The sequence below is a fragment of the Corvus hawaiiensis genome, chromosome 1, assembly GCF_020740725.1.
Source record: "Corvus hawaiiensis isolate bCorHaw1 chromosome 1, bCorHaw1.pri.cur, whole genome shotgun sequence".
NCBI lineage: Eukaryota > Metazoa > Chordata > Aves > Passeriformes > Corvidae > Corvus > Corvus hawaiiensis.
The window spans coordinates 97951936-97974319 of NC_063213.1; the positions used below are offsets into that span (position 1 = coordinate 97951936).

At 61.6% G+C, this 22384-nt stretch overlaps 2 protein-coding genes across 13 annotated transcripts; one reads left to right on the top strand and one right to left on the bottom strand.

The window, feature by feature from the left end:
* Positions 1 to 1335: 1335 nt before the first annotated feature.
* On the bottom strand, positions 1336 to 20264 carry UBTF (upstream binding transcription factor). Of its 12 annotated transcripts, none has more exons than XM_048319398.1 (22): positions 20168 to 20264; positions 16173 to 16306; positions 13035 to 13210; positions 12671 to 12754; positions 11887 to 12042; positions 11113 to 11177; positions 10388 to 10517; positions 9841 to 9951; positions 9418 to 9551; positions 8684 to 8825; positions 8316 to 8357; positions 7479 to 7592; positions 7189 to 7344; positions 6617 to 6772; positions 6287 to 6397; positions 6111 to 6199; positions 5754 to 5943; positions 5450 to 5497; positions 5145 to 5213; positions 4629 to 4775; positions 4183 to 4302; positions 1336 to 3792 (listed from the first exon to the last, which is right to left on the bottom strand). In XM_048319398.1, the coding sequence occupies exons 2-22, from the start codon at positions 16228 to 16230 to the stop codon at positions 3679 to 3681; spliced, it is 2412 nt and encodes an 803-aa protein (XP_048175355.1). In that variant the 5' UTR covers positions 16231 to 16306; positions 20168 to 20264; the 3' UTR covers positions 1336 to 3678. The 12 variants fall into 12 exon arrangements, with proteins under 12 accessions (XP_048175355.1, XP_048175377.1, XP_048175353.1 ...); XM_048319420.1 differs by lacking the exon at positions 20168 to 20264 and adding an exon at positions 19572 to 19674 and having other exon boundaries at positions 10397 to 10517; XM_048319396.1 differs by lacking the exon at positions 20168 to 20264 and adding an exon at positions 19572 to 19674.
* LOC125334852 (collagen alpha-1(III) chain-like) lies at positions 17839 to 21141 on the top strand. Its single transcript, XM_048322054.1, has 3 exons — positions 17839 to 18240; positions 20518 to 20627; positions 20736 to 21141. The coding sequence occupies exons 1-3, from the start codon at positions 17839 to 17841 to the stop codon at positions 21139 to 21141; spliced, it is 918 nt and encodes a 305-aa protein (XP_048178011.1).
* Positions 21142 to 22384: the final 1243 nt, after the last annotated feature.

A 22384-nucleotide genomic window follows, 5' to 3' on the forward strand; every position in this document is an offset into this window, starting at 1 on the left:
GGGCCGGGCCTGGCGGTGCCTCCGCCCGGCGGCGGCGGCGGCGGCGGCCGAGGGGGGGTGAGGGGGGTGAGGGAGGGGCGGGGCGGCGCGCCCGGCGCGCGCACGGCCCGGCCCCGCCCCCGCGGCCCCGGCCAATGGGGAGGCCCCGTGAGGGGCCGTGGCCAATGGGAGGGGCCGGAGCCGCCGCCGCCGCGCGGGGCCGCGGCCTCGTCAGGGGGCGCGGGGGAGGGGCGGGGCGGGGCGCGAGGCGGACGGGCCGCAGGGGGCGGGGCCGCGGGGGGCGGGGCCCTCAGCGCCCCTCGGCGGGACCCGGCAGCCTCGGGGCTCCCCGTGACACCGACCGCCCGATCCCGGGGCTCCGGGGACCCCCCGTGGCACCGACCGCCCGATCCCGGGGCTCCGGGGACCCCCCGTGACACCGACCGCCCGATCCCGGGGCTCCCCGTGACACCGACCGCCCGATCCCGGGGCTCCGGCCCCCCCCCGTGACACCGACCGCCCGATCCCGCAGCCCCGGGCCCCCCCTGTGACACCGACCGCCCGATCCCGGGGCTCCCCCCGCGACACGGACCCCCCGTTCCCGCAGCCCCGGGGCCCCCCCGCGACACGGACCCCCCGTTCCCGCAGCCCCGGGGCCCCCCCGTGACACGGACCCCCCGTCCCCGCCGCCCCCCCGCCGCCCCCCCGCCATCTCCAGGGATCCCCCATCCCACGGATCCATCCCCCCTCAGGGATTTCCCCCATCCCCACGGGACCCCCCCCATTCCTCTGGAGCCCCATCCCAAGGATCGCCCTGTCCCCGTGAATCCTCTCATCCCTACAGACCCCCACTCAGAGATCCCGGGGCCGTTCCAGATCCACGGATGCCTTCAGACCCCAACCCACTCCCACTGAAGTCCCTGCAAATCCTTGTGGATCCCCCCAAAACGACCCCTTCGGGATTGCCCCTCGCAGTGGATCCCCTCCAAGTGCGTCCCACGGGAGGGAGGAAGAACACTCCTCACACTTGTCCTTTTGTTTTTTCCTAAAGTTTTATTTTTTATAGTAATGACATGAGAACAGAAACATTATTTTTCACTTTATTATACAAAAAAAAAAAAAAAAGAAAAATAAGGAAAAACAAAAAACCCCAAAAAACTCAAAAATAAACAAAACAAAACAAAAAAAGAACCGAAACCCCAAGCAAACCAGGAAACCGGGGACGCGACCCCCGCGTCCCGCTCAGCCATACAAATTCCAAGTCGGGATCATTATTATTTTTCTTTTTTTTTTTCCTTTTTTTTTTGTCTTTTTTTTAAACCTACAAAAACACTCTTTAAATATTAGAAAAAAAAGATGATTTTTTTTTTTTGGTGTTTTTTTGCCTTTTTTTTTTAACGTAATTCACAAGAACTTCCATCTAAAGGATCCCGGGATTTTGTGGCAGTGCCAAAATGCACTCAGGAATTCTCTTGCAGCGCAAACGTCTTTCCACCCCCTCCCAAATTGTCGGCGCTGTAAGAATTTTTCTTTTTTATTATTTAATTTTTTTTAACTTTTTTTTTTTTTTTAACAGAAAAAAAGGTGGGGAAAAAAAAGGTGGGGTTGAATTTTTTTTGTCTTTTTTTTTGTCGTAAAAACACATCCACTAAAACACGACGGTGCTGGGTACATTCAGCAGAAAAAAAGGGATGGGGGGGGTTCCCCTTAGGGGATTTTGGGAGGGGTGGCGATTAAAAATTGGGAAGAAAATGAAAGGAAAATCCCAAATGGATTGGGGGAAGTGGGAGGAGGAAACAGAGGGACAGACAGACGGACACTGGGGGGGGGACACCATCTGGGTTCTCTTCGGGGCCCCGGTCCCGGGGGGGACACGGGGGGATTGTCCGTGCGGGAGCACCCGGGTTCACCCCCTTCCCCCCAGGTTTGGGGTCAGTTTGTCCAAAATGGTGTTTTTTCAGCCCAAACTGAGGCCAGGAAAAAGGGGTGTTGCCCCCACCTCCCCCTCAGCATCGAGGGGTTCCCCAATGTCTTTGTGGGGGATTTGGGGTGCTGAGAGCAGCAAACCTGGGGGGTGTTACAGAGCTGGGGGGGGGTAGGGACTCCCCTCAAAACCCCAAACCTGCAGCAGAGCCCCCCTCTGCCCCCCCAAGCCCCTGCAGAGATTCGGCTGAAGAGAAAAATGGCTAAATTACAGCCCTAGAGAGAAAAAGCCCCCTCAAGCCCCCCATCCCCTTCTCTGGGGCCCCCCAAATCCTGTTCCCCAGCCCAAGTCCTCTCCAGGGACAGGATGGGAGAGGGGCAGAAAGAACAAATCTTGAGCCCCCCCCAATTAGGGTGGGGGTCCCCAATGACACTGGGTGGGTTTTTGGGGGTGGCACGGGGTGGGGGGACAGAACCCTGCGGGGAGGTGCCGTGGGATTGCTGGTGCTCGTGTCTGCTTAAAAAAAAGGGGGGCCCCTGACAGACCCCCCATGCACCCACCCTGGTCCCCGCGGCCCCATCCCCCTCCCGGGGAGGGGGGCATTGACCCCCCAAAATAAACCCAAACCGCACCAATATTTACAGCATGGCCCGGGGGGGTTGAGACCCCCGGGGGGGACGCGAACTGGCGGTAACTGGGGTTAACTGGGGCTGACTGGGGCAAGGGGAGCTCTGGTCCCCCCCAGGATTTGGGGTGAAGGGAGAGGAGCAGCTTCAGCAGAGACCGAGAGGAAAACGGGGGACAGGGGTGGGAAGGAAAAGGGGTGGGGGGGTGGGGGGGAAACGGGGCGGGGGAAATGAAAAATAAAAGATGGATCTTTCTTGTTTTATAAAAAGGAAAAAAAAACCAAAAACGAAATAAAATAAAATACAACGGCACAACAACCACCGACAACAGAGCGGGGGGACCCCGCGCCCCCCCTTGGTCACGCTGAGCCGCCGGCCCCGGGGGGGGGCGGCCCCGGTGCCCCCCCGGCTCCCACTCGCACTCACACACACGCCCCCTCCCCACGCCCCTCCCACCCCATCGGGGACACGCCGCGGGTCACCGTCCTGGCCGTCCCCGGCGCTCCCAAGTGCCGTGGATGTGGAGTTCCCGGGCAGCTCCCGGGGCAGCTTCCAGACTGTACAAGGTTTTTTTGGGGGGTGGGGAGGACCCCCAAGATGCTGGGGGTGCGCAGAGGGCTGGGGGGGTTGCAAGGAGGCATTGTCCCATCGGCTGAGTCCTGAGCGCCTCGGCTCGTGCTCCGCGCCCGCTGCCGGAGGGGCTGCGTGGGGAGGGGATTTTCTTCCCATTTCTGGGATTTTTAATTAAAAAAAAGGTATGGGGGGGTGTTGTTGGTTTTTTTTTTTTTCCTGTGTGTTTTTCTTCTCTTTCTAGAAAGTCCGGAGCTGGTAGCGAGGGGGTTATGGGGGTAGGGATGGAGAGACATCCCCCTGGAAAGAATGAAATTCCAAAAAAAAATCGCTTTCCCTCGGGAGTAAAGCAGGGGGCAGGGGTGGGGGGCTCTCTCCTCGCCCCCCGGCCTGGGGGAAGCAGCCCCTGATCCCCCTCCGTAGTGTGAGCTTGGCGGAGGGGTCCCCCCGGCCCCCGCTCCCCGCGTTGGGGGTACCACGGGGGGGCAGGAGGAAGAGAAGGAAGGATTTTGAGGGGCTGCAGGGGGGATTTGGGACCGAAACCGAGAAACCAAACGACGTTACGAAGAGCTTGGCCGATCAGTTGGAGTCGGAGTCGGAGGAGTCCCCCGAAGAGGAGGAGGAACTGCTGCTGCCCTCCGAGTCGTTGTCATCCTCATCCTCATCATCCTCATCCTCATCATCCTCGTCGTTCTGGGAGGGGGGTGGCAGAGAGGAGGGGGAGGTCAGGGCAGGGTTAGTCCACCGTCACTCCCTTGTCCCCTGCTCACCCTCCCCGACGGGGTCCCCACAGAGCGCGGGGTGTGACCCCCACCCTCCCATCGCTGCCCCCGGGGGTCTGGGGGTGGAGGAGGAGGGACGAGGGGCAGGAGCCAGGAGTGAGTTTGCAAGGGCTCAGCTCGGGGTGCCGGGGGGGGACGTGCTGGAGCAGCGCGCGGGGGTCCTGCCTTCACCTCTGCCACTGCCTCGCTACACGATCTGAGGGAGGGTACCCGACCCGCCTCGTGCCTCAGTTTCCCCCCTCTAAAGCCAGGGAAGGAAGAGGCGTGAGCTGAGACCAGCGAGGGGGTGGAAACACCTCACCTGTCCGGTGGCGAGCACAAGGCACGGACACGGTTTCTGGCCCCAGCGCCATCCAGCATACTCTGATTTCAGTTGCACCGGTGTAAAGCTTTGACTCTGGTGACTTACTCGGCATTCACACTGGCGCAAACGGAGCCGAGACCAGACTCAGTATCTCCACCAGGAAAAAGACAGGAGATTTTTCTCTGCTCACTGGGGGCTCTGCACACCCCCCGCACCTCTACGTCCCGAGGCTGCTCCTGACTACGCCCCGCGGCTGCTCCTCGCGCCCTCCCCGGGAACAGCGGGGGGATCCCGCTCCCCTTCTCCTCCCCATGTCCCTCTGCTTCCCGGGGGCTCCTCTGCCACGGATCTATCTGAGCCTGGCTGCGGCTGCCCCCCAGCCCGGGGGGAGGGTGAGGGGGGCCCCGTGCCCTCCCCGTGCCCTCCCCGCGCCGCAGCCTCACCTCATCCCCGTCCTCGCTCTCCTCCTCGCTGCTGGACTCCGAGGAGTCGCCGCCTTCCTCTGACGAGTCGCCGTTGTCATCATCGTCATCCTCGTCTTCATCGTCGTCTTCCTCCTCCTCTTCCTCCTCGTCATCATCCTCTGACTCCTGCGGGACAGGAGGGGCTTGGTGAGTCCCTGGACCTCCACACCCATGGGTGCAGCACCCACCCCCATCCTTGACCATCCACCTTTGGGTTCCTCCATCCATTGAGCAGATCAGGTGATTCCCTATCCCACACCTTGGTGGGAGCCTTTCCCCATTTACACTGAGAATTGCACCAAAAAGGGTCCCTGAGCAGGGTCAAAATCTGAGCTGGATGGGTTCTGAGCAGGGATTTGGGGAAAGCTTATGGTCTCGAGGACAGGGCAGGCAGCTGGAAGGGCAAGGGACGCCTCAAACAAGGGGTGTGGGTCCCCCCGGACGCGCTCCCCAGGGAGGGGGCCTGGGTGGCCCCATGGGGCTGTTGTGACTCACCGACTTGGACTGCATCGTTGGCTTCATCTTGGGGTTGGGACCCCGGATCTTCCCTATGCTCTTGCGTTTCTGCAGGAACAAAACCAAACCCTTTAGGGCTCAGGCTCAGCTCCTTCCCAGTGTCCAGCCCAGAGAAAATCCCACTGCTGAGCTGCCATGGGGACAAATCCTCACTGGAGGGGCTCTCTGGAGTGTGGCACACCCAAACCTCACCCAGGGCTGACCCCGGCCCAGTCCCAAGCCCCCAGGTTCCCCATCCCACCCCCAGACTCCCGGGAACACAGTAGTGCCACGTGGATACTCACGTTGGAAATGTGCTCCTTGTACGCAGCCCGCTCCTGGGGCGAGAGGCTCTGTGGGGACACGGACACAGTCAGGGATGGGCGGGCATGGGACGGGACAGGAGATGGAGCAGGGAAGGGCTCTAGCACACGGCACACCCTCCTCATGTATATAACTTTTTATCCTTTTAAGTTACAAAATGTCAAAAAAGTGTCTGGCAATGGTGGTTTTCGGAGGAGGGGTGGGAACAGAGACCACACCAAGCATCATCCCCAAAACCAGCAGACCCCAGAGCCTCCCACCAGGCATGGGGGGTCCAGCACCCACCTTGAGCCAGATGTCGAGGTGCACCTTGTACTGTTTCTGCTGCTCCTCTGCCAGCTTTTTGTAGTGGTCCTTCTGGCCCTGGGAGATGCGCTGCCAGCGGCTGCCGATCTCCACCATCCGCTCCTTCAGCGGGAGGTGGTTCAGCTCCCCGTTGGACAGGAGCTCCTGGGAGAACTTCTGGTAACCGTTCCTGTACAGGGAGAGCGCAGGGACCAGGCTGGGACAGCGGGCACAGACAGCCCAGGTGTCCATAACCCCCATCCACCCACCCTGGGGTCCCCACCACCCTCCCTCCTCTTGTTCCAGGCTCTTCCCACCAGCACGGCAGACCCCATTTTTCACCCCCCAGGTACTCACATGGGGGGTTTCTTTGGCTCTCCCTGGAACTTCATTTTCTTGGTGGAGTTGGTGGAGCACGGAGGGGCCCGCATCTCGCTCAGCTCCCTCTGAGCCACAGGAGAGAGAGAGGGTCAGGGAGAGGGGCAGCACCAGGTGAGGGACGTGGCGAAGGACAGGACGGGACAGGGACCCACCTCGTATCGCTTCTGATCCTCCGCCGCCTTCTTGATCCACATCAGTTTCTCCTTCTTTTCCATGTTGTTCCAAGTGGCCTCCATGGCCTTCAGCGCTTTGCCCCGGTCGTTCTGTGGGACAGAACCGCCACGATGCATCAGACGCACCCAAAACCCCTGGGACATTGGGGTGCTGCCGCTGGAGCACTGCTCCCTCTGTGACCCCCGTCCTCCCCACAGCTCCCAGCCCAAACCCAGGTGTGAGACCCAGGGAGAAAGCACATGGGAATTCCTGCAGGTGGGAGTGACGACCCTGCCACCCTCCAGCCCCTTTTCCAGCCCACTCCTCACCTTGAAACGAGCCAGGTAGTCCCCGATGACGCTCTGTTGCCAGATCTCTTCGGCAGTTTTGGGAGACTCGGGCAGCTTCCCGCGCTCCTCTTTATCCGAGCCGTGCTTCTTCTCCGACTGTGCCTTCATCGCCGCCTCCCGCGCCTTGTACTTGGCCTGGGCAGGGGGCACAGGGGGTGAGGGGGCACGGCAGGGACACAGCTGCCAAACACCAGGAGGGAACTGGAGCTCCCCCAGCACTGCCCCCACAGTAGCATTGACAGCCCCCCCACCAACCCCAACCCCATCTCTGGACTCCCCCCGTCAGGAAAACCACCAAAGCCTTAAAACTGAAGCTCTGAGGTTTCTTTATCTGGTGGGTTTTGACCCCCAGGTGATGAGAGGGAAGAGCACAGCCAGTGGTGCCCCTTGGTGCCAACACTGGCACCTGTGTGACAGCTCACTGTGATGCTCTGGGGGACATTTGTGCCCCTTGGAGCAGGACAAGGACAGGAGCATCCCCTGGACTGCCCGAGATGCCCACGGGAGCAGTGGAGATGGGGATGGAGGAGGAGTAGAGGGATGGTGCCAACCTTCTTCTTCTCGGAGAGGTCGTTCCACATGCGGGCCAGGAGCCGGGTCAGCTCGCTCTCCGACAGCTCCGGCCGCTCCTCCTGCAGCTGCTTCCGCTTCTCCTCCGAGAAGATGAACATGGCTGAGATGGGCCGCTTGGGCTTCTCTGAGCTGGCCTGAGGGGGCACACGGGGCCGTGAGGGGGGGCGAGCCCACCGAGGGACCAAAGCCCTCAAAGCCCCTTGAGATGCACAACCCCATCCCAAGCCTCTGGCAGGTGCTGCCCCGTCCCTCCTGGTGCCGCTCCCACCTTGCCGGTCTCTGGTGAGGATTTTTTGGATGCAGGACTCGTCGCCCCTTTCCGATTGCTGCCCAGCATCTTCTCCTCGCCCAGCACCCGCTGCTGCTCCTCCTCGGGCAGGCTCTGGGGGGCACAGGAGGAGAGACATCGTTAGAAGCCCAGCACTAATGAGGCTCTGAGGCGATCGGGGAATAGGGACATTGGGGAAGGGCATTAATGCACTTGGGTGTCCTGATCCAAATCCTGTCCCAGCAGTCAGGACCAGCATCTGGAACTGCACATGTACAGCATGGGGGTCCCCATGCTGTCACCCCCTATCTGGGCAGTGTCCCTCTGCCCCAGCTCTGTCCCCATCCCGCTTCAGCCGTTTCTCAGTGAAAGCAGGTGGGCAGGTGCCTGGATCCGGGCACACCCCTGGGTTTTCCACCCTGTGCCCCTGCAGCCGCAGCCGGGGCCGCGTCACGTCCGCCCAGGGACGGGGACGATGCCGGGGTGGCCTCGGTGTGGCTCCCCCGCCCACGCCCCAGCGAGGGAAGGAAGTGAGACGCTGCACAGCCACCGCCACTGAACACCCTCCCCTCCAGCTCCAGCCCTCTGCTCACCCCAGCTCCCCTCCCAGCTGGGAGGCCCACCCTCACCTCCCACTGCCCAACTGGAAGACACCGGGCCAGGCATTAGGACAGCCGGAAGGTCAAGGCTATGTGCAGCCATCTGCACAGCACCCACGGCTGGGCTCAGACATGTTTTGGGGGAGCAAAGAGGGCAGCCCCCCATTTAAGCTATCCCAGTCCCTGGGCAGTCGCCCATTGCCAGATTCGGGCTCTCCTGCACCCCCTCTTCACTCACCTCCAGGAAGCGGAGCAGCTCGATCTCATAGTCTTTCTTTTTCTGAAGGAAGATGGAGACGTACGGTTACAAAGAGATCCCTCACTCCATCCCTGCCTCCTGCAGCCCCTGACCCAGCCTCACTCCCTCGGCAACAGCATCCTCCACCTGGGCCATCTGTTTGTCCCACACAGGAGCCAGGATCAAGGGGAGGTGACCAAGGACCTCAGGGACAATCGGTGATGCAGACAAGCACAGGGACTGAGGAAGGGTGAGGGGCTCGTTTCCAGGGATATTTGTAGCCCAGACTCTCCCATCCAGCTGTTCCTTCCCCACAGCACTGGTGCCCACCTGCCTCTCCCCCCACCTGTCCATCCTCAGCCACTCACCTGGTCACACTTTTTGTGGTAGGCATCCTTTTCCTTCTGGGAGAGCAGCTTCCACTGCTGGCTGCACAGCACCATCCGCTCCGTGCTGGGCACATCTTTCATGTTGGCCATCAGCTCTGCACAGTACAGGGAGTAGCTATTCCTGAAAAACCCCCAGAGGGGCCCAGTGTTAGGGAAAATCTGCCCCTGTGGAGCGGGCTGGGTGCTAAAAGCCTCCCCAAAACCTCCCAGCTGGGTTGCACCAGGCAGGGAAGTGAGGTACCTGTGTTTTAGGGCAGCTGGGGACTGGATCACCCCCTAAAACCCAGAGTATGACGGTGCATCTGATGCATCGTGGTGGTTCTGTCCCACAGATTCTCCCCAGGATGTGCATTTAATGTACATTTAAGGACTAGTTTAATGGGATCATCATGGAATCATGTAATCATTAAGGCTGGAAAAGCCCTCTCAGATCACTGAGTCCAACCATTAACTAACACTGCCAAGCCCACACTAAACCTTGACCTCAAGTGTCACATCTACACTTTTTGAACACTTCCAGGGATGGTGACTCCACCTCTGCCCTGGGCAGCCTGCTCCCAGGCCTGACCATGACAAGATTTGTCCTATAAATGCCATCTAACCCCCCTATGTCTGTGCTCCCAGAAGTTATCTGGGCTTCCCAAGTCTCAGTGTCCTCGTTGGCAAGAACCAGCATCCACCCAGGCCACGGCTCCGTGAGGGACAGGACTCACGGGGGTGGCTTCGTGGGTCGTCCGTCGAACTTGTCCTTAAGCTGCCGCTCGGCCTTGGTGAGGGTGGAGCGGGTGATCCCCTCCTCGCTGATGTTCAGCTCTGGGTGCTTCTGGATGTAATCCCGCATGATCTCCTGTGGAGAGCAGAGAGCGGTCAGAGGGGCTGCCACTCCCGCCTGCCGGGGCCGGAGGAGGAGGAGAGAGAAGCCAACCACTGCCCTAATCAATCCTGTGCCCAGGGATCCTGCTGCCTGCCCCGCACACGGCTGGAGAGGCAGGGCTCAGCCTCACTAGGGACCTGCCGGGACCTGCCTGAACCCCCACGCTGGCTATCGGGAGAGGCCACGCAGGGCTGGGATGCAGAGCGGCTCGGAGTGAATGTTGGGACGAGTGTGGAGGGGACCGGGTGAGGCTGCTCCCTACCTCGTACTCCTTCCGCTGTTCCAGGGCCTTATGAATCCATTTCAGCCTCTTTTTATCCGAGAGTTGAGACCACTGCTTGCCCAGCGACTCTTTCACCTCCTTCGTGGTGGCCTGAAAACCCAAAGCCAGAGGTGAGGGCAGAGGGGTAAAATTCAAAAAAAAAAGAGGAATTAAAAAAAAAATGGCAAAAAAATGGCAAAAAAATGGCATGGCCTGGTGGGGCCTGACGGCACCCGGCACGGGGCGGCTGGGAGCCGTGGGGGTGCGTGGGAGTGGGGGGCATGGCCAGAGGTGGATGTCTGTGCTGGAATCCTTTCCTGCCCTGACTCAGGCTGTGGTCACCCCTTCCTGGCAAAAAGTGGAGGCTGGATCCCTGAGCCTCTTCCAGGTGTGCAGAGCCCCTCCTTACCTCGGTCCAGGCTCCGGGAGCTCCTAGCGGTGTCCTCCATCCCGACCCCCTAAAATGCTTCTCTCCCTTCCCCTCCTGTCCCCCGGCAGCGGGGTCCGGGACCCCCCAACACTCACACTCGCACTCACTCCCACCCACCGTACTCACATCTGGACGCACTTTCAAGTAGATCTTCTTCTCGTGGTTGTACCACAGCTGCTGGGGGGTCTTGGGTTTTTCGGGGACGTCGGATTTCTTGGCGTTCTGGATGAGATCCGGGTGGTCTTCCCTTTACCAGGCAGGGAGGTGGGGAAGGGAGAGCATCAGGGAGGTGGCAGTGGCAAGGAGAGCACTCCTAAAGCTGCCTGCTAAGGGGTGACTGTCACTGCAGGGCTGAGCCTCCATGGGCTCAGGTACTGGGGGGTCCCAAAAAAGAGCAGGAGGGTTTTAGGAGAGATTTAAGTTTGTCCCTCCTTGGGGAGCATTGGCTAAAGGCATCCCTGGGCTCAGCGGTAACCCTGAAGCAGCAGCAGGTCATTGGGAAAGCCAGGATCCACCTGGATCACAGCAACCACGTCCAAGGGGAAGGTCTGGAGTGACTGCGGGGACACTTCAGTTCTTGTCAGTGCTGGTGGCAGGGCTCCTGCCCCCACCCTGCAGACCTCCAGAACATGGCTGGTCCTCTGCTCTCCCCCTCATCCAGTCTCCCAGCCGGAGGGATGCTTCCAGACACCTTTTCCTTGCTCTTTTTTGGCTGAATTCCCTCTTCTCTTCAAGCCAAAAGCCCATTAGGGCTTCCTCCGTGAGCTATGCACAGGAGGGGAATCTGGATCTGCCTGGAGGGGCCCAGGAAAATATGGGGGGCGGGGGGGCTGCCTGCTCACCTGAACCTCGCCAAGTTCCTCTCAAACTCCTGCTTCTCTCTCTGGAAGTCCTGGATATATTTCATCTGGGGACACAAAGCCACCGCAGAGGCGGAGAGGGATGTCAGCACCAGGGAACGGGCAGGAAGATACATCCCTGTCGACCTGGCTGGGCATCCCACCACCCCAAGAGGGACTCAAGGGCTCCCCAGCCCAGGGAATGGTCCTGTGGAGGGTTTCCAGCCTGCCCAGGGATTCAGCAGCCGGGTATCTCCCCTCTCTGTGCATCCCAGCAGCCCTGGAAAGGGCACAGTGGCACTTTGTGCCCTGGACTTTTCCTGGATGCCCCAGACTGAAAGTTGGAGGCCCCCAAAGCCCTGCCCAGGCTCTGGCATCTCCAGGTGGGCAGATCTCTGCTCCCAGCATCTCCCAGAGCCTGTCCCTGTGTCCCTTGCCTGGACAGGGTGGCATAGCGGGGCGTGTGCCTCAACCCCAGCATTAAACACGGATCCACCCAACGGCAAAGCCACCATCCAGGTCCAGCGGGAAGAGACGGACCAACGGACAGACCCAACCAGCCTCCACCCCACAGATCCTGGGAACCAGGACAGGAAAAGCCAAGGAAGTCTTACAGGTCTGACGGGACTAAATGAACGCCTGGCTTCTCCCGTCCAGAGCTGGATTAAGCCCTCACCAGGCAGAGCCTGGGCTCTGCTGGTTTTACTGGAAGAGCTGGGCAGAGCCCAGCACACAGAGGCACATGGTGGGAAGGGGCTTGCTGACCCCCCTCCATACCTTCTTCTTCTCAGGAAGCTCCTTGTATTTCTTAGACAGGATCTTGGTGAGATCCAGGTTGCTCATTTCGGGGTGAAGCTTGGCGTATTTGGCTCGCTTCTCCATGAAGAAGCGGAAATAGGGAGTCAGGGGCTTCTTGGGGAAGTCGGGATGTTTCTGGGGAGACAGCAGAGTGGAGGACACTGAGCACAGAGCTGGCAGCACCACAGGGGCACAGCCAAACCCACGGCTCCCTAGCTCCAGGGGCACCTGCCTCCATCCAGCCCTGCTGGCGATCCAGGTATGGCAGGCAAGGAGGGGGAAACTGCTGGGAACAAGGGCTCCCCAAGGAACTGCAGTATCCCACGGCTGGGAACCTTGGGAGCGGCCTCCAGCCATCCAGAGGCGTCAGCACAGAGCGAGAGGGGACACTGAGGCAGGAGGAGGGGATGGGACCCAACTCCCAGGGATGGAGCATCGGCTGCCCCAGGGCCACCTGGTCTAAAGCACCCGGCAGGCCAGGAATAGGACGGCAGCCTCCCGGCCCCTCTGGAGCTAAACTTGGATGCAGGCTGCCAGCAGCACAGCCGGCCATATTAAATGTACCCGGGACTTGGCCCGGGCCCAGCGCCGCGGCCTCTGGAGCCTTGGGCAGCCGGACACCGGGATTACGGGCAGTGAGGTGCCTGCAGGGGCTCCCACAGCGGAGCCACGTGGATCTGAGGTGCCACAGCGGTGACAGCCCCCCATCCTGGAGAAGTGTGGGGTCACCCTTTAGGGAGTGATCTTAATTCCTGACCAATACCTTGAGCTTTTTGCCTTTGTAAGGATTCTTCACATGCTCTTCAGCATCCATAATGAGCTCTGTGAGGGTCCGGAATTTCCTCACCTGTGTGGAATGAAGAAACAAAGACTTGAAGAGCAGACAGGGCAGATCCCCGGCATGGCAGAAACCCACTGGGTTTTGTAATGCTACCCCAAAAATGATGGATCCCAGCCCCTCTGAGGATGCTGATGTCACAGTGCTGACAGGAGAGGGACGGTGCCGGCACCAATGGCCAAGGGCTCTGGGCACTCAACTTGGGCAATTCCAACAGCCCTAGGAATGTCAGCGGGACATTCAGACCCTGTCACAAAGTCCCCACAAAGCCCCATGTGGTGTCCATTACCTCGTTAGAAATCTCCATCCACTTCATCTTGCACATCTCCCCTGAGAAGTCCTTGAAAGCCACTTTTTCCCAGTCCAGGTGGGACTCGGTGGTTTTGAACTTGCTCCCGTCGTTGGAGGGCAGGTTATTCTTCATGCACTCCAGGAGGGTCAGCATGTCCTCCTGCGACCAGCGGTCTGAGCAGCAAGAAACAGGATCAGCCAGGGGCAGGCAGCCTTTTCCCTTCCCTTGCCTTCCCTTCCCAGCAGGATACCGGGACTACAGCTCCCGGCGTGCCGCTCCGAACTGCACGCCAGGACACGTAATCTCCACATGCTGCCTCTCGAGATTAAAGATCAAAGGGAAGTGGCTGTTTCCATCACCCTCGAGCAACTTTCTATGGGCCAAAACAATCCAGGCAAAGCTAGAAATTCCACTCAGTGCAAACCAGAGAGACTTGCTCATCCCAGAAAACCATCAGATAAGGGACGGCTCTGCTGCACGGGAGCAGAGGGCGATTTCCTACGCCCTGCGGAGCGACATGGGAGCAATGAGCTCTCCAGCCAAGCAGGAAACAGGGAAACCCACTTTCCAAGTGGAAAAGATGTGTCCAGAGCAATGGGAAAACCCCAGCGCTGCTTTTCCTGCACCTCGGAGAGCTTTGCCATCACCTGGGCCCAGCTCCATGGTGACCTCTGCCAAGGTCAAAGCTCCCACACCACAGAGTGAGGGGGGACAGAGCCCGGCACAGCCCCCCCTGTCTCACAGAGGGGTCCCTGACAGTGCAGGGATGATGTTTATGTCACCCAACATCCCCCAAGCTGCTGGGAGGAGCATCCCCAGCTCCCATAGGGACAAGTTACTGGAATGGTGGGACAGGCACATGGCAAAGCCAGAGAGCCTGGAGCAACCGTGAGGCCAGGACAGGCAGCAGCACCGTGCCGGGACAGGCAACAGGCAGGATATCCCAGCCCTGAATGCCTCATCCAGCCCCAACCGTGGGGCTGCTTCCCTGCCAGGGGAATTCCTCCCTGCTCCAAACTTCCACGCCAGCTGGGGAGCACAGCCCGGGGTGCTCTGCAAATATGGGTGGCCCTGGGGAATGCAGCGGGGCCTGGGAGCGGAAGGAAAAGTCCCTGGGGATGGGCCGGAGGAGGAGCAGAGCCCGGAGCCACACGCGCACACAGCCCTGGCTGCCTCATCCCGGGGTGGGCACCCGGGATTCCGGCGGTGCAGGACTGGCTCACCACAGCTTTCCCTGCCTCACATCTCTGCCAGGTGAAGGCTGAGGCGTTTGGAGCTGCCTGTGGGACATGGAGCACCCCAGAGATGGGGACAGTGGGACAGAGAGGATTCTGAAGAGATGGGGACAGTGTGGCTGGTCATGGATTTGAGTGGAGCATCTCTCCCTCCATCTCCAGGAATGAAACCAAGCTCCCAGAAATATCCAGCTGCAGAGATTCCTTCAGCTGCAGCTCTCCCTCCACTCAAGACTCAACATGAGCAAAACCACCTCCACCTCCTGCCCTTGCAGGGGTCTGGGGAAGGACAACTCCCCTGGAATCCCAAATCCAAGCAAGGGATGTTAAAGGACACATGGGACCTGGTGAAGGGAGCATAGCCAGGACCTGACCCCCCATCCCATTTCCCCTCCTGGACCTGCCTGGTTGGGGGTCAAGGCAGGAACAGCTTAGGATCCAGCTGGTCCCTACAGTGACCTCATTAGGGCTTCATATGGAGGGAGAAGACGGAAAGAGCTCCCCTGGAAAGCAGGGAGCCCGGTGGCTTGGGGTGTGTTGCCATGTTCCTGGTTTCATCCCAAAACACCACGAAGATGGAAAAGAGATGGGAAACCCCCATTCCCTACAGGGCTGGGGGAGATCAGAGCTGCGAGAGGGAGAACACAGTCCCAAATTCTGTCTTCCTGTTTTTCCCATCCACTTTCCAGGCCTCCCAGGCAAGGACCAATGAGGCAGAACAGGGCTGGGAAGCTGGTGCCAACTTCACTTGCAGAAATCAGCAGGAATTACCAAAACCAGCACAGCCACAAAAATCCAGAAGAGATGGAGAAGGGGACGAGACACACCCCCAAACCTGTCCCCATCAAGCCCAGTGCCTCAGTTTCCCCCCTCAAATGCAGAAACACCCGGAGACCTTTGGCCCCGCGTGAACCCCCCGCCGGCAGACAGCCGGCATAACCACATCCCAAAGGAATACATAAAAAAACACTGGAAACATCCCAAAATCCTCGCTGGCAGCGGAGTGGGGACAACAGGGACCCCCACACTCAGCCCTCCATCCCTCTGTTCCCCTCCCTCAACCGGGGGCTTGCTGAAGAACGCTGGAACTGCGGCGTTCACCCACCAGGATGAATGGGGTTGTCTGTGCCCTGGGACCGATTTATCCCGGCTCTCCTGGCACCGGCCGGGCCGGGTCTATATTAGGAAAGCTGCCCCGGTGTAATTAAATCCATCTAAAGTCCCGGAGAAGGACACGTGCTCCAGCCGGGTTCGCTCGAGGCAACTACCCCGACTGCAGCAAGGAAGGAGGAAAATCGGGGGGACCTGGCAGGTGTGAGGGGCTGGATGGTGCTCCAGACCTTTGGGGGGGCCCGGGAGGTTTCTGAGGGGTGGAGTGGCAGAGCCCTGCGAGCTGCCCTAGATAAACATCCTTCTTTTTCCCTTGTTTTCCTGCCCCTTTTCCAATAAAAGCTGAAGCTCTGATGTCATGCCGGGGTCTGGAAGCCGGAGGCCCAAGGTAACGGCTTGGCTTTTAATGCAGCCCAGATGTGAGCAGGGAGGGCAGCACCTCTGTGCCAGCCCCCCCTTCCCAATCCACCCAAAACACCAGCCCCTCAAAAGAGCATCCCAGTGCCAAGGGGCTGCAGGCGCAGCGGAGCATGAATCCGTGTGCTCGTACACGTGTGAGCGTGTTCCCCGCGGCAGATCAGAACTCGGAGAGGCAGATTCCCCCCCCCCGCCTCGATCCGCTGGCAGTCGGGATCACGGACCCTCCATCCCTCCTCCTTCTCCATCCCTTCTCCTCCCCATCCCTCTGAGAAAAGCGGCGCTCTGAGGTTTTTTATTATTATTTTTAAGCACGGCAGCAGAATTCCCGCGGGAGCACTGTCATGTTGAGGGGGGCTGCGGGGGGGCTCACCTTGGTTTTTGGGAGCTGTCATTTCCAGGTCTGCAGGGCACTCGGCTTCGCCGTTCATCCTCCACCTGCCTGTGCCCAGGACGGTCCCGCGGGCTCCCTCCTCACCCTCTTCCCAAAATCACTCCCGCACAGCTCTGCAAGGAAAGGGAGAACCCTGCTAGGCATCCCCACCGTGACAGGGGGGCCCCCAGCTCTAACGGGAAGTGGGGGGAGCTCGATCCAGGCTCTGTCCATCCTCTCCACTCCCCGGTGAATGAGGTGCTGGAATACCCCCACCACCCATCCCTGAGAGGTTTGGGGAGAGCTCCAGGAAGGGGGATCCTTAATGGTGATGTGACCCCCACACTGGTGAGGGGCGGAGAAAATGGGTGTGTAGACAGGGGAGAAGGGTCCAGGGGTTTGTCCCCAAGGTGGAGGGTAGGATCTGAGAGGGATCCCAATAAATCCCAGAGGAGACAGATTCAAGGTGGCTCCCTGGGGTGGGCGGGATCCAAAAACCCGGGATCAAGAGGATCTGAGTCAACAGGGCTCCAAGGGATCTCCTCTAAGGGGGTTCTCTCCCCCCCACAAAATGGGGGTTTCAAAGGAAGGCCCACCACAGATCTAGCAAAATCCTCCCCACAGGTGGGGACATGCTTGGAGAAGAGAGTGGTCCCCCAAATCCAAGGGAGATGGCAGGGGGGGCATTTGGAGACCTCGGGGGGATTCAGGGGTCTCCCAAGGGGGGAGAACAAGCTGCAGGAAGCTATTTCAACAGGGGGGACTCCAGGGGAAGGATCCCCTCTGACCCCATTAGGAAGGATCTTATGGCTCCATGGGGAAGGATAACCTAGGGAGGAGGACCCCAAAACTTGGTGGGGGGGTGGCAGGATGGTAGCCTGGGGGCTCCTCATCGGGGATTCCACCAGGGGAGTCCCTGGAGGGCAGATCAGGGCTGGAGGCCTCAGGGGGATCCCCCTCAGGGACAGGCCGAAGGCCTGGGGGAGGAGCAGGCCCCAGGCCTGGGGGGAAGCGGGGCCTGGGGGATCCCAGGGGGAATCCAGGCTCGGGGGGTCCCTTGGGGAGGGGGTGTTCAGGGGCTCCTGGGAGGAACATGGCGCTGGGTCTGAGGGAGGATCACCCGGGGAGGGCAGCGGGGACGGCCCAGGGGTGCAGAACCCCCAGGTGCCAGGAGGGATCGGGGATGGCCCTTGGGGGAGGTCAGCTGCTGGAAGAGGGGATGTGGGATCACCCCAGGGGATGTGGGATCACCCCAGGGGATGCAGGCCCCTCCAGGCCTGGGCATCCCTGGGGGGGCCGGATCAGCCCCTGGTGGGGACAGATCCCGGATCACCTGAGGGAGATCAGTGCTGGGGTGGCTGGGGGATCACCTGGGGGTGGATGAGGGGCGTGCAGACCCCACCAGCGTGGGATCGAGGATCACCCGGGGCTCGATGAACCCTGAAGGGATGGGGGGAGTCGCTCCAGGCTTGGATCAACCCCCAAGGGGGGCGGATCTAGGACCACCCCCGGGGCTGGCTGAGGGATCGCCGCGGGGTGGGATCAAGCCCAGCCCCCGGGCGGTGTGAAACCGGGGATCGCCCGGGGGTGGGAGTGGGGGATCACAACCGGGGGGGGAAGTGTGGGGGTGTCGTGAAAGGCGGGATCGCGACAGGGGGAGGGATCCATGGGATCGGGGCGGGGCGGGCGGTGCGCGCGCACTGGGATCCCCGGGGGGGTGCGCGGGGAGGGGGTGCGGGATCCCCCCGCGGGGGAGTCGGGGGGGGACCGGATCCCGCGCCTGGAGGGGGGAAGGAGGAGGAGGAGGAGGAGGAGGCGGGGGAGGAAGGGGCCGGGCCGGCGGGCGGAGGCGGGGAGCCCGCACATGCCCTGCGCCGCCGGCCAGCTCCAGTCTCCTCCTCCACCAGGCAGCAGGAACCGGGTGGGACCGAGCGCGGGCGGCCCCGGCGGCGCCTCCCCCGCCCCCGGTTCCCACCCGGGCGCCAGCGAGCTGAGCCCCCCCTCCTTTTTTTCTCTCCCCCCAACAACACCCGGGCAGACAATGGAAGGCGAGTTCGGGGGGCCGGGGGTGCGGAGAGGGGCCGGGGGAACGCGGAGCGCTCCCCCGGCCCCTCTCCGCACCCCCGGCCCCCCGGAGCGATGCGATGCGCTGCTTCATCCCCCCCTCTCCGCATCCCCCCCCGCATCCCCCCATCGTTACCGGCCGCTCTCCGCCGCGGCACACAATGGCCGGGCTGCGCCCGCCTCCGCCCGCCGCTCCTTCCCCTCCACCCGCGGTTATAAAGCCGAGACAAACCCACCTCTCCGGGCTGCTAAGGGGGAGGAGGAGGAGGAGGAGGAGGTGGTGGTGGTGGTGGTGGTGGAAGAAGGAGGGAGGAGGTTGGAGGGGGGGGTGTGGGGGGGAGCTCTAACCGAGCCGCCGCAGCCCCAACCCCGCCGCCGGAGCCGCTGGGGGAAGAAGAAGGAGAAGGAGAAGAAGGAGGAGGAGGAGGAGGAGGGGGAAGGGGGGGCGGGGATGCCCGGCTGGGGGCGGCCGGGCAGCTGCAGCGAGCCGGGCGAGGGCAGCGCGACCTCCCCGCACCGACCCCCGGGGAGCGGCTCCTACCCGATCCTCCCCCCCTCTCTTTTTCCCCACCGCCGCCCCCTCCTCGCTTTTCCTTTCCTCGTTTTCCCTTTCCTTTCCTCCCTTTCTTACCCCCCTCTTTTCTCTCCGCGACCCCTCCTCGAGCCCGCGAACACCCACCCACCCAGCGGGGGGCTGGAGCCCCGCTCCCGGTCCGGAGGGAAGAAAGGAAGGGAAGGGGGGGAAAGGCGGAAAAAAAAAAGGGGGGGAGAAAAAAAATATAGATAAAAAGAAAATAAGGAGGAAAAAAAGGATAAAGAGGGGATAAAGCGAGGATAAGGGGAGATGAAGCGCGGGGGGGGGTCGGCCGAGCCCCGGCACGCACCGGCGGAGCGCGGCGCCCAGCTCCCGCCGCGGCGCGGGACTCACCCGGGCTCGGGAAAAACAAGCGGGCAGCGCTGGAAGCCTGCCCCCGAAATCCAGCTGCGGCACCGGGGAGGAGGGAGGGAAGGCGAGCGGGAAGGAGGGAGGGAGCGAGGAGGAGGAGAGGGAAGGGAAGGGAAAAAGGAGGGAGAGAAGGGGGGGGCACACCGGGGCCGCCGAGCCGGGCGCTGCCCCCCGCCCCGAGCCCCAGCGCGGTGCCCCCCGCGGGCGGGCGAGGCGGGCGAGCCCCGGCGGTGGCGGTGGCGGCTTCCTGCCCGCGGGGCCTGCGCGAAACCAGCCGTTCTAAAAAAAAATAATCTCTCTTTTATATCTATCAATCTATCTAAAAAAAATCGCTCTGGTGGGCGCGACCCCCTCCCCGTTCCCGTCGGAGCGGCGGCGGAGCGCCTTACCGAGCCCGGAGCGCGGCGGTGGCGGCGGCGGCGGCGGCAGCGGGAGCCCGGGGAGGAACAAAGCGCCTCCTCCAGCCCCGCCGGCGGAGCGGCGCGGCGGCGAATGGCGAGCCCGGGCGGCGGGCACGGCGCGGCGCGGCGGGGCACGGCGGCGGCGGCTCCCCCGGCGCGGGCACGTACCGGCGGGGCCGCCGCTTTGGGGGGCGGCGGGGGCTCGGGGCTCGCTCGGCGGGGCCGGGGCGGGGGAGCGGCGGTTGAACGGCGGCCAGCTCTGCAGCGCTGGCCCCGGGCGTGGACGCGCTCCAGTCCCCGCAGAGACGATCGCGCTTTCCCCCGCCTCCATGGCGCTGCGTTCGCTCTTCCAATCAGCCGGGCTGAGCGCGCCGGGATCCGCCGGGATCTCCCCGCCAGCCCCGCCGCCCCGCCGCCGCTTTCCGCCGGGTTTTTTATTGCTCTTTGCTTTTGCAACACTGTGGTGAGAAGAAAAAGAGGAGGAGGAGGAGGAGGAAGGAGAAGAGGAGGGAAAGGAGGGGGGGTGGGGTGGGGGGGGGAAGGGAGGAAGAAAAAAAATAAAAAAAAAAAAAAAATCTCCTTACATGTGCAACAATCCTCGGCCGGCGTTTGCATAAAGAAAAAAATTTAAAAATTAAAAAAAAAAAATAAAAGAGAGGAGGAGAAAAAAATTGAAGGGGGGAAGCGGAGGGGGGGGGGAGCCGAGCCGGGCCCCCACGGCACGGCGGGGCCGCGCTCCTGCCCGCCCCGCGGCCCCGGGACACGGCGGCGGGGGGGGCTCTGCCCGGCGGGGCGGGCGAGGGGCAGCTTCCTCCCCTCCTCCCTCCCTCCGCTCCTTTTCTCTCCTCTCCCTCTCCCTCTCTCTCTCTCTTAATTTTTTTTAATGGAATTTCTCCAACTCCACCTTTGTTGTGCTGGGCGTCATTCCCCGCAGCCAATCCCGGCCAGGCAGCGCCTGCACATTCCCGGCCATCCCGGCTGCCGGCACAGTACGGGCCATCCCGGGCTGCTTCCGTGCTACCGGCCGCACCGGCCGCCGCCTCGGTACCGAGCACCCCGGCGGTACCGGCTGCTTCCATAGCGCCATCCCCGCCGCCACACCGGCTGCGTGCCCGGCACCGGCCACCTCTCCAGCCCCCGCCACCTCTCCAGCCCCCGCCGCCGCGGCTGCTCCCGCGGCCCCGGCTGCCGCCACGGCACCGAGCAGCCCGGGCTGGCTGCGCTACGGCCACAGGCCGCCCGGCTGCTCCCGGCCAGCTCGGGCCAGCTCCGGCCATCTGCCCGCAGCCGCCCTCAGGCCGCGGCTGCTCCCGCGTGCTCCGGGCAGCTCCGGCCATTTCGCGGCTCCCGGCCGGGCCGGCACCGGCAGCTCCGGAGCCGCCTGCGCGGGGAGCGGGAGCCGGCGCAGACCCCCCCAGGGATGCAGGAGGACGGCTGGGATTGCGGGGTCACCCAGCTCGGGGGGCTCTGGACACCTCCCAGGCTGACCGCATGGGAACGGCCGAAATCCGGGGGATTTTCACGCCTGTTTATATGGAAAGGGAAACAAGAAATATAATAATCCCTAAATCTGGATCCCCCCCCCCCCATCCCCCCGGCTGGTTTGGGGGTGCGGGGGTGGTGCCTGGCTGTGCAAGTGGCTTATTTGGGCTTTATCCCGAAGGGAAGGATCAGCCAGACGGAGGGACGGGCGGACAGCCGGCTCCTCCGCCACGTCCTGCCCCGAGCTGTGCCAAGCCCGGCCAGGCGGCTCTGGCGCCGGGTGGTTAATCCCTCCTGTGAAAGCTTAAAAATAAAAATATATGTATTTATTCTGTGTGGAAAAGGGCCTAGGCTGGGCTGGATCCCTGAATTTCAGGAATTGTAGCTATTTTTCAAGAGGGGAAAAATGACAAAAGTAAAAAAACCCAACATAAAATATTTAGAGCCAATTGGGCCCAACACGTGAAAATTGACATTTTAATTTTTTAATTTTTTTTTTAATCAAAAAGCTGTTGTTGGAGTGTCAATGTGCTCCAGTCCTGATTCTCCCAATGTGGCTTTGTGGCTTTTGTTACCAGCAAGGGACACCGGAGTCCTGGGAATCAGCCACAGACTCTGCAGCAGGCGGGCTGGGAATGGGGACCCCCCAAATGCCCATCCCAACAACCCCCCTCACTCCTTGCCCTTCCCAGGCCTCGCTTCTGACCACAGGAATTTTTTATTTGCTGTTACCTGTGTCAATGAATATTTTTTGGGAATAAAGCTGCAGGTTTTTGCTTTTCCATGCTTTCAGTGCGCAAACAGTGACAACATCCCACTGGGCACTGCCAGCAGATCCCGGAGTGTCCCGTGTCCCCTGCCCGTGGATGGCATGGAGCACCCTGTGATGCTGCAGGCACTGGGGTTCTCCCTTTCCAGGGGTGATGCTCCACCGTGATCCCCCTCTGGAGCTCAATGCTCCCCTCTCCTCATTAGCAACCAGTTAATTAGCATTTATTTCCCCCTCGTTACTCCTGACCTTTCCTAATTCCCCCCTCCATTTCCCAGGGCTGAGGCAAGTTCAAAGAAGAGCTTGACCTAAATTCCCAACCCCAAACCGGGCTGGATCCCGCGGCAGTGACCTCGCTGCCATCTCCCAGGGAACAACAAACTCTTCCCAGGGTGGAAAACGTGAGGGGTGGGTGCAGGCAGATGCTGGCCTCCATCGCCGATATTTGGGGGCAGGATGGCGCATTTGGAGCCCTCCGGATGGCACACGTCGTGGCTCGTCCATGTGAGGCCGGCACAGGGATGGGAGCTCCCGGCTCTGTGGGCCTTGG

Excerpts from the sequence above, each read along its gene's own strand:
- UBTF (XM_048319398.1), bottom strand. The coding sequence starts at position 16,230 with ATGAACGGCGAAGCCGAGTGCCCTGCAGACCTGGAAATGACAGCTCCC. Across the intron at positions 12,043-12,670 it reads ACAAAGGCAAAAAGCTCAAG|AAACATCCCGACTTCCCCAA; the intron begins GTATTGGTCAGG and ends CTGTCTCCCCAG. Across the intron at positions 9,552-9,840 it reads AACAGCGGAAGGAGTACGAG|GAGATCATGCGGGATTACAT; the intron begins GTAGGGAGCAGC and ends TGCTCTCCACAG.
- LOC125334852 (XM_048322054.1), top strand. The coding sequence starts at position 17,839 with ATGGGATCGGGGCGGGGCGGGCGGTGCGCGCGCACTGGGATCCCCGGG. Across the intron at positions 18,241-20,517 it reads GCGAGTTCGGGGGGCCGGGG|CCAATCCCGGCCAGGCAGCG; the intron begins GTGCGGAGAGGG and ends CATTCCCCGCAG. Across the intron at positions 20,628-20,735 it reads CCGCACCGGCCGCCGCCTCG|CCCCCGCCGCCGCGGCTGCT; the intron begins GTACCGAGCACC and ends CCACCTCTCCAG.